We start from the raw sequence: 14,952 nt of genomic DNA on the forward strand, positions 1-14,952 counted from the left end.
GACAGACTCTCTGGATTGGGAGCCATGGTGATATGGTGATTCCACTTCTGCCTGCATGACTGACTGGTTTCAGAAAACAGCATTGGGGGAATTCTGCTAGATTCCATGACATTTCAGCTGTAGATTCCTTTAAGATTCCATCTTTTCCTTCATTCTCTGAAGCATCTATAAGCTGCCATGTGGTAGGTTCAACTGGGGATTTAGAGTGAGGTGTCATCAGCATATTGATGAAACATAGCTCTTTTTCTCCTTGCATCAGGTGAGGAAGTGGTGAACTGTTACCTGGACTTGGTAACTGGCCTGTAAATTGAAGTTGAAACCTGAGGAGATGTAGGCACTGTGGGTAGGTACCAAGTCTTGGAATTAGGTGTGCTGGATTGGATTGCAGTCCTTCTGAAGGAATAGGTATGCATCTTGGGGGTGCTTTTTGATCCCACTTTGTCACTAAAGATCCAAAGTGGACATTTTTGCAAATTTAGGCAGCTCTTCAGCTGCAGCCTTTTCCAACTGGGATAGCCTGGCTATAGTGATCCATGTTCTGGTAAACTCTAGGTTGGATTTGTAACAATGAATGCAACAATGAACTTACATAATACAGTATGTGTATTTCATTTCTTTTTTTTAATTTTACATGCCTATTACAACAGATCCACAACACATTTTTGAGGAACTTTTTAGAGGGAGATAATGGAAGAATTACTGCTGTATTTTTGTTAGAGGATGAGCTAGAAAATGGAAACAACATACTTTATTTGGCCAAAGCTGAATTATGTGGAGTGGAAAGAGAATTGCTTTTCATATACAGTATGTTGTAATATGGAACAACATATATGAAGAGCAATTCTCTTTCCACTCCACCTAATTCAGTTTTCTGAGTAACCATATACTTAAGACTGAAGAAATCCACTGTAACCCTAAATACAATAAATTCATAGTACTAATTCATAGGATATATGCAACAGTCATATCAAAGTTGAGACAGTTGAGCAGAAGCTTATCTTGTCTCTGTTCTGGTGAATGAGACAACAGTGGTGTACAATGCATTGTGATACTTAGAAGTGCTGGTAACGTCTTCAACCTTGGCTATGGATAACAATTCTGAGGACTTGTTAAAGCTTGCCTCAAAGGAGAGCTGGGCCTTTCAAGCCCTCCAATTCTCTACTAGCTGACTAAGTAAGGCAGGGGACTGTCAGGGGCAGTGAGGCATTTTCTCAAGCCCCCAGATTGGCTTTGGAAAATATTTATTCCCTGCTTTTTCCAGAATAAATTATATACTGAGTATATAATTTCTGAGTAAATCCAAGGTAGGCTTGGGAGAGCTCACCATTTCCATATGCAAAAGTCTTCGCCAATCCTTGGGGCAGCAGCTCATGAAACGGGCTGTTATTTAATTAGTTGCTTAATCACAATATTTACTGTATACAGTGCATTTATAATGCAGCATGTTATCCAACAGCTTGCTGTAATGATTCAAGAAGCCAGACATTATTGTTTATGACTCCAACAAGCACATCTTTGAAAAGTGTTGTATGCAAGTCCTTCCAGAAAATACCTTAACAGTCAGAAAGGTAGTACAGTATGGCATTAGAGAATAAATGCGGACTCAAATGTAAAAGGGTCTTCTTTTCCTGACGCATCTTTCTATTCAAATTAATTGAAACTCTCAGTCACTCTGGCTACATTTGTATGGTTACTATTAGTATATTTTATGGGTAATATCCAATGTTAGTCATACTCAGAACAGACCAATTAAAATAGGTGGATAAATTCATTGGGTCTACTCTAAGTACAACTTAGCTGGATATTGCTCATTGTGCTCTGTAGCTTCTTTCTCTCCCTCCCTCCTGAATGAGATTTTTATTTAAAATTTTTTCGTAATACAGTAAAAAAAAAAAGGAACTACAAGAAATACAAATTGTATAAGTAAAATACGGAGGCCTCTCTTTAAAGCAATTATTGACCCTTTCCACTCAAAGAGGAGCAGTAGTTCCTCCCAGATCTCACTTGGGATTTTTCCTTTATCCTCCCAGCCTTTCAGCCTGGGAGACTTGACATTTCCCTGTCTTTCACACAGGGTCTTCCATCAACCATAGAATCATAGAATTGTAGAGTTGGAAGGGACCCTGAGGATCATCTAGTCCAACCCTCTGCAATGCAGGGATATGCAGCTATCCCATACATCAGGCACGTCCAACTCCCAAGAGACTGCAATCTACTCCCAGTATAAAAAAAACCTGGTAGTGATCTACCCATTGTCATTGCCAAGAGTTGTTGAGCTTCCCCTCCCCCCATTTTTCATTTCATCGAACGATCGACCTAAAAGGCAACTGCGATCGACCTGTAGATCGCTATCAACAGGTTGGACATACCTGCCATGCATGAGTATACAATCTCTGGACTTTATTATAAAGTTCCCAGACATTATATAAAGATACAAAAAGAAAACTTCTGATTTTCCATCTGCCAGTTAACATAAAATAAAAAAGGTTTATTTAAAACATTTGGTCCATGCTAACATCCATCTTCTCCATTTTCTGTTAAGCAATATTTATTTTAAGTCAAGTCAAGTCGAGGTATCAGAATCAATCCTTTTCCCCATGCAAAGTCGGAAATGGGCTCTAATTGTTGTTGTTCTTGATAAATGTCAACCATATTTTTATATTGAATTTATCTTCATTATTTCCCACCACCATTACTCCATATTGAGTGAAACTGAATTCTTCCGTCCATATCCATTTAAAAATCTCTCCACAGTGATCTCATATTGGGCTAATATTCAATTTTTTACTTACTGTATATCCTTTAGTTCATGTCCCATTATGATCAAATTCCATTTCCTGTTGTGTTTACGATAGTATCCCAATCTCCTCCTTCAGTATCTTCCATTTTTGTTTCTCCAGTCTTTTTCCAGAGAGAGTACCATAACTTTCTAACAACATCATTCTCTGAATTCGCTACAGATGATACACAGAATACTTTCTCTCTGCTAGAAGGAAGGCCAGAGCTGTTGTTGTGGTTAGTTGTGACTGATAATACCAACTCCCTGTGTATTTAATTTTAAAGGCATTATTCTAATTGCTATAGCAATGCCCTGCATCTTTGACTGGTTGCAAAGATACAATATACTAGAATGTATCACCTAGAATTTATTTAATCAAATGTTGATTTAAAGCTTACCCTTAAGTCCATAGCATGCGGATATCACCAAAGTTTTATAAACTAGACTTGATTTATTTCTTAATGTTTGTTTTGTCCACTAAACATTACAACCTATATATCAATTAGGAGCATAATGTGTTATTCTTATTTCAACTACAGTCTTGGCTGTACTTATGCACACTTAACACCCCATTGATTTCAGAGGAATATAAGCATGTATAACTGCAGAACGCACAACTGTGCAAGATTTACTTTTTGGAACATTGCTCATAGTGTAATCTCAGTTGTTTTAGATGACTGTATTTTACAGGTTTCGATTCAACGTCTATTGCATGCTGGGTGCTTAAATATGATTCAAATTTGGAGCTAGATTCTTTTTTATCAATTGCTCTTAGATGAAGCAGACTGCTTTGATTGCCCTGATGGATGCAGCGTTAGAAACTGAGATATGAAAGCCAGGAGCTAAATGGCACCTTAAACCTAGGTTATGGGTGCAACAACAGAATTTCTAGGCAAACATTTTTATAATAAGAATACAAAGCTGAAAAGGAATGTACTGCCCACCCCCCTAATATACTTAAGAGTAGCTGGAAGTGGGGAGGCATAAAAAGGTCCTCCTTTCCTTCCACTGTGCAGTTTTACTCTGAAATCTTAGGTGCAGTACTACACCCAGAGCTTGGAAACTGCTTGCGCTAATGAAATTCCCTGTCGCAAAATGTGCCTAAAACAATGGGAGTTTCGAACACTGGATGGATGACCCATACCTTGAAAAGAACAGGGGTAGTGGACCCCTCAGAAGTTTTCATTATCATAAAGTTCAATTATACATAGGTACTGTGTGTAAATATCTATCTTATACCTGGATTAGAATAATGTGGATACCATGTGAATGCAGTTAGGCATCCTTGGTTCTTAGGAAGTTTAGAAACAAGTGAAAAACAAAGAAGATTCAAACTGGTGCCCATAGTTAATAAACTTGTTATATACCTTAATCATTCCATATATTTATATTATGGTGGCTCACAGAATGGAAATCCATGGATATAAGTTGTAAAAAGAATGTGAGAATATTTGTCTCTTAATTTTGGTGGCGGGGAGTTTGTAGGTCTGAGCTGCTGTGTTCACAGTTCCTCTTCCTAGTTCTTCTTGGAGTTCCACTTTGAAGAGCTCCCACATGTCTGTGGAACTTACTTTAGTAGCAGTCTTATACTCGCAGTCTAAAATGTCATAAAAGGTTAGAGCTTCCAACTATTACTACTTTCCTCACCATGACTAATTCAAAGCAGTAGAGTGCCTGCCCAGTCAGAGTCTCCTTCTCTTAAGTATTATACTGTTGAGAGTGAGAGGAATGAGGAAGAAGTGCAGCAGACTTGATGCAGTGGGCTTGTGGACCAGACACCTGTTGTTGTTCAGAGATTACTGCATCATTTTAAAACTTATTTCTTACTTTTAATGAATAAAAATAAATATTTAATTGGGGTGAGGGGAGGGAATTACTTGAATCTAGCAGTCCTTTTTTATTAGAAAGCTGATGATGAAGGGAAAGAACAGAAATTACATTGGTGTTTAAGTCATTTTTGTTCTGAGGCTAGGAAAATATAAAATCACATTAATTGAGCCATATATTAATGGATTGAATAGCAGTAGAGAATCCTATAACTGGAATTAATCTGGAGACCGTCTTTTCCATCCCCTCACTAATTTAGAAGCGCTCCTGTGCACATAAGACTAAAGGATATCCTTTACATAGCTGTCAAGTTCTCCCCCTTTTTAAGGGAAATTCCCTTATGCTGAATAGGCTTCCTCACGAGAAAAGGGAAAACCTGATAGCTATGATCCTTCACAACAATTTTAATTTGAAAGGTTACACTGGATGTAACTTGAACTTCTCTATTCCATGATTTTTGGGCAGATGAGGTGAGGTAAGGTCCGGCAATTAATGACAATATAAAGTGTGAGCTTTGGTTGGGGGATTATGTGAGGGGTGCACTTGTTAGGTAACTGAATGAAAATAGCAAGAGAAACACACACACACACACACACACACACACACACACACACACACACACGGTTTACTGGAAACTTCATTAAAACACCTGTATCTATAACAGGAATGGTTGGTTATTAGCTGGGGTCAGCAAACTTTTTCAGCAGGGGGATGGTCCACTGTCCCTCAGACCTTGTGGGAGGCCAGACTATTTTTTTTGGGGGGGGGGATGAACAGATTCCTATGCCCCACAAATAACCCAGAGATGCATTTTAAATAAAAGCACACATTCTACTTATGTAAAAACTTGCTGATTCGGACCATCCGCAGGCCAGATTTAGAAGGCGATTGGGCCGGATCCGGCCCCTGGGCCTTAGTTTGCCTGTTCATGGTTATTAGGGTTCTCTCTGACCCTGCATTTGCAAAGAGCAGCAACATCATTTAATAAAAAAAAGAAGTAAATCAAAGTGAATTATTCAAGATTGTAAAAAATGTAACCATAATTTTTATTCTTTCTGTCTCTTATTTTTATTCTTTTCCTGTCATTTATGGATGTTATTTTAGACAAGAGAATCAATGAGTTAAATATGAACTTTCCCACACCATTGTCTCCTGTTGTAGTGGAGACTGAGGAGTGTGCAACCCAGCACTGGCCTTTATTTAGGTACAGTTAAGATGAGTACTGTCAGAATTCTCATCTTTGTTTATTCTGTTGGTGCATTTTCTTATCAAACACATCTTTACATTTACACAAAGTTAGATGTTAAAGCAGCAGAATTATCATAATTCAAGTTCTAGCACAAGTGAACTAGTGTTTAGTTCAGTGCCCATGAAAAGCAAGCAGGTGGCAGAATAACGCAAATGATTTTTTATATTTTAGACTGAATTGCATTCTCTCCAGTCATTTCTTTTGCTTCCTTCCTCTGCGCTAGTTATCATACCCACATGCCCACAACAAGGCAGCTGTTGCTGGTCATTTTGCCAACTTAAATTCTTCCAACATTGCTTCCCTCTCTTTAAACAAAGGAAAGGAAGTGAACTGTCTTCTGTAGCACTCTTCCCTTTTATTAACAGATTCTTTTCATTTCATTTGTGAAAGCAACAGGCATAAAGGCTAGTTTTAATGGAACACCCTGTAAAATGTAGACTGCATGCAGGCAACAAGTAACAGAAGACTTTAAATTTTTATTCTTAATCTCCAATAAGAAAAATGCTAGTCCCTTTTTTTCCTGGCATTAATAGCATCACTCTTATGTTATAGTAGCATCCATATTCAGCTCTTAGAATAAACTTAGCTGCCCTTCTCGTGCTTCGTACCACAAAGCCATAAAAGCTGCATTCCATGCTGGACTCCAGTGTAGCTGGAGTGAGAATTTATTCCTCTAAATGAGAATTTGTCTCCATCACAAACATTTTTTTTAAAAATACATCAGTAGCTGGAGGCTGGCTAGGAAGGTGATTGGAACCTGGGGTGACAAGTTGTGCTAAAGGCGGCTGTGATTTGCAGGGAAATTGAATGAATTCTTTGCATCTGGTTTCACTGCAGAAGATATAGGACAGATTTGTGCATGAACTAAGTGTTAAAGGATGGGAATCTCAAAGGAACTGGGGCATATAGTTGATACAAGAGTCCTATATAAGTCCTATATAGGATGACCCTCAGATCAGCCTCCATACATGAGGATTGGAAAGTGAAGTGGTCAATGCAATATCAGTTTGTTTGTTTTTTAAAAATTACAGATTCAGACAATGAATGGGGGGGGGGGCGGCTCAGTTTTTGCAGCGGGAAGAATGGCTATTGCTGGACACAGTGGGAGGCACCAGTGAGAAATGTTGAACATAGAGCACACCTTCTTTTTAAAGTTGCTCTGTGCTAGCTGCTTGGCCTTCTTTTGGCTCCAGCCACTTGTCAAGAAGAGGTCTAGGTCTGGACATTATGCTAAGCTCTGGATAATGTAAACCAAAATGTGTAAACCAACTATAAACCTTGGGATTATTGGATATTATTGTTAGGGGGAGATCATTGGATTCTTCTTGTTCTTGTTTTTATTTTTCTTATCTATTTTTTGTTTTTATATTGCGGTTTTATGTTGTGAACTGTTGTGAGACCTGTGGGTATACGGCGGTATACAAATTTTAATAATAGTAATAATAGTAATGATAATAATTGGGCACCTGTTAAACATAATTAGTAAACAGTAGGCTTTTTTTCATGATTGTTTTTAACTGGTTAACTAAACCATGTTTTAGTGTGTTGTCTAAATCAGGCCAATGAGAGATTCAGCCTGGGTTTTCCTTCATACCTCTGTTGATACAACTGCAATTTAGGAGTCTTATGATAGTGCCAGGCCATTTTGCTGTAAGTGGCACATTGACTCTCCTCTTCCTATTCGGTCTAACAGCATCACTAAGCCACTACTGTTACAAGCTGAGCAGGTCTGGAGAAAGACACTCCTCAGATCAATGGATTTAAAGCAAGATTATTCATAATTTAAGTTTTCTAAAGTCATAATTCCTTCTATGCCATTCTAGTACTGTCTTTTATGCCAGAGTATGGATTTTATGTTTTAATCAAAAATTGATTCCTTGCAAAATGAGAAAATCCAAACAAATCAAACAATATCAATTCAGCCCTTTAATTGTGTTTGACTGTATTAGAGCAAAATATCTTGATATTTTAACAATAGCTGTGGTGCCTAGTTGTATTATTTTATTCACACAGTTCACATGTCCGATTACAACCATCGTTTAAAACAATCTATAATTTAAAGTGCATGACCTGCTGGTACATGCTCCTCTAAATTGCTGTGATGTTCCTCTGCCCTGTTGCTGTCCTGTAGACCAGCAATGTCCAACCTGTTCCTCCCGAGCGATCTCTACACGCCGCGCCCCCTGTGCTGATTAGCCTCGGTCCTACGGCACTGCTGTGAAAGCTTTTATTCTCTGCTCCAACAACTCTTCCCCTCAATCAATCACTCAGCTCATCTTCCCCAAAATGTTGCCTTTCCCTGTAAAATGAGCTCAACAACTGTGATCAACAATTTCAACAATTATGGTCCATCCTCTCCAAAAAAGCTCAACAACTATGGTCAATGACACTGGGTAGATCACTGCCAGTTTTATTAAACTGGGAGTAGAACACATTCTCTAGAAAGTTGGATGTGCCTGCTGTAGACCAAAACAAGCATTTCTGACTGGCTTGTGTCATCTCATGGTTCATTTCTCTTTAAACCAGAGGTCGGCACCCAGGCCCCTGGGCCGGATCCGGCCCACAGAGGCCATTTATCCGGCCCACAAGCGGTGTTCCAAAATGTTATATTTTTAATGCAATGGTAAAGTTATCCTAAAATGATGACTTATTTTATAAGCACATTACATATATTGTATTTAGTATATTATATTTATAAAGTTTGTTATCTTCCCCCTCAGGCTGTTGGCTGCTATGAATCGTTAATATTGAAAGCAGAAGGAAAAGTCGAATCCGATTTCTTTTGCCAATTAGGTCACTTCAACCTCTTATTGGAGGATTATCCAAAAGGTAAGTCCATTGCTATTTCTTTTAGCAGTCTTTACTCAGGATTTCTTACATATTTATGAAGGAATTATTATTTAACATTTACTACAAAATGCCTAAAACTTTCTAAATGTGGCATCTCTCAAAAGGTTGAACAGTCTTTGCCCACAGGCTTACAGTCTAATATACATGAACAAAAGCAATGGGAAGGAAGAGAGAGTGGAAACCAAGCAATGGAATAGCTGTTGCCTCACTGGCTGGTGGATGGGGGCCCATGTTGGTCTCCATCTTGCCATAATGTTCTTCCTGAAGAGCTGCCTCCCAGTTGCCCTAGGCCACCTAGCTCATGTATCTTCTTTTAGTTCTGCGATCCTTTTAGTTCTGCAATAACTGGCAGTTGGAGCAGAGTGCCATGCAGAGATTGGGGAAGCAAGCTGCCTGTTGCTGCTCCATCTCTGGTTGATGAATAGGGCCATGACGGCCTTCCCCTTGCTATGATGACCCTCCTGAGAAGGATCCTCCCAGCCTCTGTGACCCTTGGTGCCCTGGCAGTGCCCTGGCAGTTAATACCTTACTCATTAGATTAGTGCTAGGATGAGTGGAACAGTTCTTGACCCACCCATTCGATTTCGTCCCCCTTTTAGCCTAGGTTCAGTGTTTGAAATACAGCTTAAAAATCCCTAGGCCCCATCATGCTCCCAGCAATGTGATTGAACATGTAAAGCAGCCTTAAGGCCTACCTGAATCCAAACCTTGATTAGATATTTCTCAGCTTTGCTTGGGCCTTCCCTCTTGTACTTGTTTTGTTACATATAGTGGGCATCAGAGACAGTTCATTCAGACCAGGAAGAGTGTGGGCTTTAGTACTACCTCAAAAGCTATTGCACATGTGTGGTATGTATGAGTCATCCAAGGGATTATGGGTACTTTGCATGATCCTCTAAAAGTGTCTGATGCACTGGGCATATGCAACAGTGTCTAAAGTATTACCTAAAGCCTTTGGGTTTAGGTCTTCTTTTGGTATTGTCTTTATGATGTTTTAATTACGTTTTTACATTTATTCTGTTAAATAGAGAACATAAATAAAAGCATATGTATTGCTTTAAGTATTGTAACTCAGAAAGATAGTGAAATAGCTACACAATATGATTATGCAGGGGGCACATCAGGAAGGTCCACGCCAAGCAGGAGCGCAACAAGGCACAGAAATGTTAACAACTAACAACTGATATGTTTTTTCTAAAAAAAATTAATTTAGGAAGAGTAGCTTATTGTTTAATTGACAATTTAAATAATTACATTGCCAAAAAAGAAGAATAATAATTTATACAGTGTCCAGGGCTCTGTATAAAACCAAACTGGTATGGAATATGTTTCAGATTGTGCACTTCTTCTGTTTTGAGGTCTGGACTGACGTTTTGTTTCGAATCTAAGGCAGAATCCTGCTAGTTTGCTTTTCCAGAGCTTTGTATGAGGTCTCCGTTGACTTGAATTGTAAAATCAACAAACACCTATAATGTCTCCATTTGGGGGCATAATTTGAAGAAAATTTCTGGCTTAGCACTTGTGGGAATGAAACCTAAGTTTCAAAAATGGGTGCAGTTTTTTTATTTTAAAAAATGTGCTACATGTCTTTAAAGTTTGAGGGATTTAGAAAGAGAAAATGGCCTCCCCTCCATGGTTTTGTGGACATTTTGCTGCAATCTTTGTTGCATGTGTTATGTGACACAGAGGATTATTGCGTGCACCAAGCAGTAATGTAAAAAAGCTTCCCTGCTTTTAAATCTCTCAGTTCTTTGGCTCTCAGTTCTTTCTTGCAAATGGGGTTTGAGTAATTTTTGGTCTTTGTTTTAGAGTAGCCATCTGACAAAGTTGTTCTGTGATAAAAAAAATGTTGAGATCCACTCAGGTTTTGCAGTTCTTGAGCCACTGGTTTCCCCTTGTGACACGTTTGCAAGGCACTTTGAGGGTAAAGCCATTCAGTTTCATACCACATTGATTGTTACCATTGCTTCGGTGTCTGGGGAGCTGTCCCATGCTCTGGCTGACCAGGAGTTACAGGATCAGTTGTAGATTTCGAAGCTTGGTATGGACAAAACTTGAAGGTGTTTGTTCAACCTCCTATGCTCTCAACTCTTACACTTCCTAGCTAGTTAGATCTTGATGAAGAGTGTGTGTGTGTGTGTGTAATGCTTCTTTGTATGAGGCAGTGGCCTCCACTTTCTTTAAACAGGAAATGCTGCACCTAGAGGTTTTGGACATCTATAGCTAAGTACAGTATATTCCTGCGAATAAGACTACTTTTTAACCCAGGAAAATCTTTTCAAAAGTCGGGAGTCGTCTTATACGCCGGGTCGTTTTATTAATACGGCGAGTATATCCCAAACTCTATATTTTAACTGGAAAAGTTGGGGGTCGTCTTATATGCCCAGTCATCTTATACGCCGGAATATACGGGGTAGTCCATTTTTGGGAAAGGTATTTAAAAGATGGTGTACACCCAACTTCAGGCACTCTGGATGAAACTGATTTACCGTACTTAGACTTATTCAATAAGGTATCTGGGTCAGTTTTTGAACCAAAACTGCCTCAGTCACCTTGATGGATAACCTCTGTTTGAAGACAGACAGGGGGAGTGCTATCCTGTTGTTCCTTCTGGATTTCTCAGTGGCGTTTGATACCACAGACCATGGTATCTTGCTGGGCTGTCTCTGTTGGCTTGGGAGATGGAGGCACAGAGACACAGTTGTTCCACTCCTACCAGCTTCTGGTTTCACATAATAGCATTGGGGAACAGCTACTTGATCCCATGGCAGTTGTGGTCTGGGGTCAGTCAAGGTTCCATTTTGCTCCCCTCCTTGCTATTTAACATCTATAAAAAGCTGCTAGGTGAGATCATCAAGAGATTAGTGTAGGGTGCCATCAACATGCTCATGACACCCAGCATTACCTGCCCCTTGACATCTGAATCAGATATGGCCATGTGGGTCCTGGACAGGTCACCAAATGTAGGGGTGGGATGAATTTAAGGCCCGTACTTAAGGCTGAATCCTGACAAAACCGAGACTCTAGTTGGTGGCTGCAGGATCTGGAAATTAGGCAGCCCTGTTTTGAACAGGGTTGTACTTCCCTTAAAGAGTACGTATGTAGCTTGAAGATGCACATTGATCCATCACTGGAGGCATAGATGACCTTGTTGACTGGTAATGCCTTCTGCAAGCTCTGATTGGTTTAAGTACAGTTGTTGCAACATTCTGTATGTGGAGCTATACTTGAAGACTGTCCAGAAGCTGCAATTTGTGCAGAATGCAGCCATTCAATTATTGAGTGAATTGACTTATTGGGGCCAGCAGGAGGCCCTGAAGCACCGACTGTTAAATTGTATTGTGGCTTTGTTTTTGTTGTACTCCACCCTGGGATCAATATGAAGAAGGACAGGTGGCATAGAAATACTGTAGAAAATAAATTAATAATGCTTTTAATAATTGGTTATGTTTGAATATAGTTTGGCCAGTCTCAGCACAATAGTTGAAGATTGCATTGACTTAGGACTCACAATCAATTGCTTAACTGACAATTTCATTTCTCAGAAGTTGGAAGAAGCAACAAAGGGATCATGGACCTGGTCCTCACTAACAGGGAAGAACTGATTGATGAAGTGGAAGAACGAGGAACCTTGGGAGGAAGTGATTATATCTTTGTGGGCTTTATTATATAGAGGCAAGGGAAAGCTGTGTGTAGTTGGGACTTGCACTCTGGACTTTAAGAAGGCCAATTTCAAAAAACTTAGGGAGCTACTGGGTGAGATCCCATGGTCAGACATACTCAAAAAGAAGGGAATCCAAGATGGATGAGAGGTTGTTTTAAAGGTGAAATATTCAAGGCACAAATGCAGACAGTTCCAACAAGAAAGAAGGGTGGGGGTAATCTAAAGAAACCACTGTGGTTGCATAAGGAGCTTACAGATGAACTGAGATTGAAGACAGACGTATATAAGAAATGGAAGAAAGGGAAAATCATGAAAGAACAGTATACATGAGTAGCCAACAGTTGCAGATAGGTTAGACTGGCCAAAGCTCAAAATGACCTCAGGTTTGCAAGAGAGGTTAAAAATAATTTTAAAAAGTTTCCCCCCCCCCCCGGCTGTGTTCAAAGTAAGAGGAAGAACAAGCAAGTAGTAGGTCCTCTGCATGGAGAAGATGGAGAAATGCTATTGGGTGACAGAGAGGTGGAACTGTTTAATACCTATTTTGCCTCTGTCTTCACTAAAAGGAAATCAGTGCCCAAAAATAACAGAATAAACAATGCAAGGAGGAAGCTGAAGTGCAAGATAGGAAAAGTGGTAAGCGAACTCCTAGCTACTTTTAATGAATTCAGATCTCCAGGGACTGATGAGCTGCACCCAAGAGTACTAAAGGAACTTGTGGATGTAATCTCAGGTGCTCTGTCTATAATCTTTGAGTATTCTTTGAGAGTAGGTTAGATCTTTGCAGATCGGAGGTAGACAAATGTTGTCTCCATCTTCAAAAGGGGGGGAGGGGAAGACCCAGGTAATACTGACTGATCAACTTGACGTCAATATCAGGAAAGGTCCTAGATCAGATAATTAAACAGTCAGTCTATGTGCGCTAAGAAAAGGGACACTGTGATTACTAAGACCCAGCATGGGTTTCTCAAAAGCAAGTCATGCCAGATGACTCATTTCTTTTGCTTGATAGAGTTACAAGCTTGGGTGAATTGGGGAATGCTGTGAACATAGTGTGTTTTGATTTCACTAAGGCTTTTGACAAAGTCTCCTGTGATATTCTTGTGGAGAAGCTGGTAAAATGTGGGCTGGATGAAGTACCGGTAACTGTTAGGTGGATTTGTAAACCCCAAGAGTGTTCCCTAATGGTTCCTCATTATCCTGGAAAAAGTGACAAGTGGGGTGTCACAGGGCTCTGTCCTGGGCTCGTTGTTCAACATCTTTATAAATGAGTTGGATGAAGGGTTGGAGGCTATGATCATCAAATTTACAGATGATACCAAATTGGGAGGCGTGGCTAATACTGTTGAAGACAGATCTTGGATTCAAGGTTACCTTAATATATTGGAGAACTGGGCCAAAACTAGCAAAATGAATTTCAATAGGGACAAATGTAAGGTTCTACACTAATCTAGGAAGAACTAGCTGCACAAATATAAGCTGAAGGACAGTAGTACATGTGAAAAGGCTTGCCAGTAATACATGTGAGAAAGAGCTAGAGGTTTTTGTAGACCTTGTGTTAAGCAAAATGATGCAACAGTGTGTTGCAGCAGCCAAAAAAGCTAATGATATTTTAGGCTGCATCGACATAAGTCTTGTGTCCAGATAAGGGAAGTCATAGTACACTTCTATTTTGCCATGGTCAAACCTCACCTGTAGTACTATGTCCAGTTCTGGGTATCACAATTTAATAAGGATATTTGCAAACTGGAATGTTTGCAGAGGACGACCAAGATAATCAAGGGTCTAGAAACCAAGCCTTATGAGGAATTGTTGAGGGAGTTTGGTATGTTTAGCCTGGAGAAGAAGTCCATATTCTTCAAATATCTAAAAGGATATCACATGGAAGATTGAGCAAGCTTGATTTCCCCTACTCCAGAGGGTAGGACCCAAACTATTGGATTCAATTTACAGGAAAGGAGATTCAAACTCAACAACTGGAAGAACTTTCTAACGATTAGAACTGTCAGGTAGTGAAATGAACTCCTTTGGAAGATGTTGGACTCCCTTGGTGGTTTTAAAGCAGAAGTTGAACGGCCACCTGTCATAGATGTTTTAGTTGAGATTCCTGCAATGCAGGAGGTTGGACTAGATGACCCTTGGGATTCCTTCCAACTCTACAGTCTACGATTCTGTGATTTTATGCTTGTCAAATCAACTATTACTTGCCGAAGTTTCTGTGCTGTCTTTCTTATCTGTTTGTCCCCATATTTTCCAGTTCCCAACACTGTCAGAACTGCATCTAACACTCTGTACATGTTCAGAAATGGAGACTTGCATTATTACACATAATGTACTTTTTATTCTTAAAGCACACACAAAGTCTTCAGGTTATGTTATCAAATAAAACTCTGACACAGACTATAATTAAAAGGTCTGGAGAAATTGAATGCTCACTTAACACAAATTTCATGCCTCTTTCTCTCTCTCCCCCCAGTGTGTATTCAGGCTGAACAGAAGGCTTTCCTCCCCCATCTCTTTACTTGCACATGCTTGAAGCTTTAATCTGCCACTGTTCATTCTGAGAAACATTCAATTGTGTATGTG

The 14,952-nt window shown here is 39.6% G+C and overlaps 1 protein-coding gene across 5 annotated transcripts in view; it reads left to right on the plus strand.

The window, feature by feature from the left end:
- KDM6A (lysine demethylase 6A) overlaps positions 1-14,952 on the plus strand; it is a 101,861-nt gene that overhangs the window by 15,021 nt on the left and 71,888 nt on the right. For all 5 annotated transcript variants that reach the window (XM_035114900.2, XM_035114894.2, XM_035114895.2 and 2 more), the window contains exon 3: positions 8,576-8,684. In XM_035114900.2, coding sequence (XP_034970791.2) covers positions 8,576-8,684 — 109 coding nt within the window. The remainder of the gene's footprint in view (positions 1-8,575; positions 8,685-14,952) is intronic.

Source organism: Zootoca vivipara, chromosome 4 (genome assembly GCF_963506605.1).
Source record: "Zootoca vivipara chromosome 4, rZooViv1.1, whole genome shotgun sequence".
Lineage (NCBI taxonomy): Eukaryota > Metazoa > Chordata > Lepidosauria > Squamata > Lacertidae > Zootoca > Zootoca vivipara.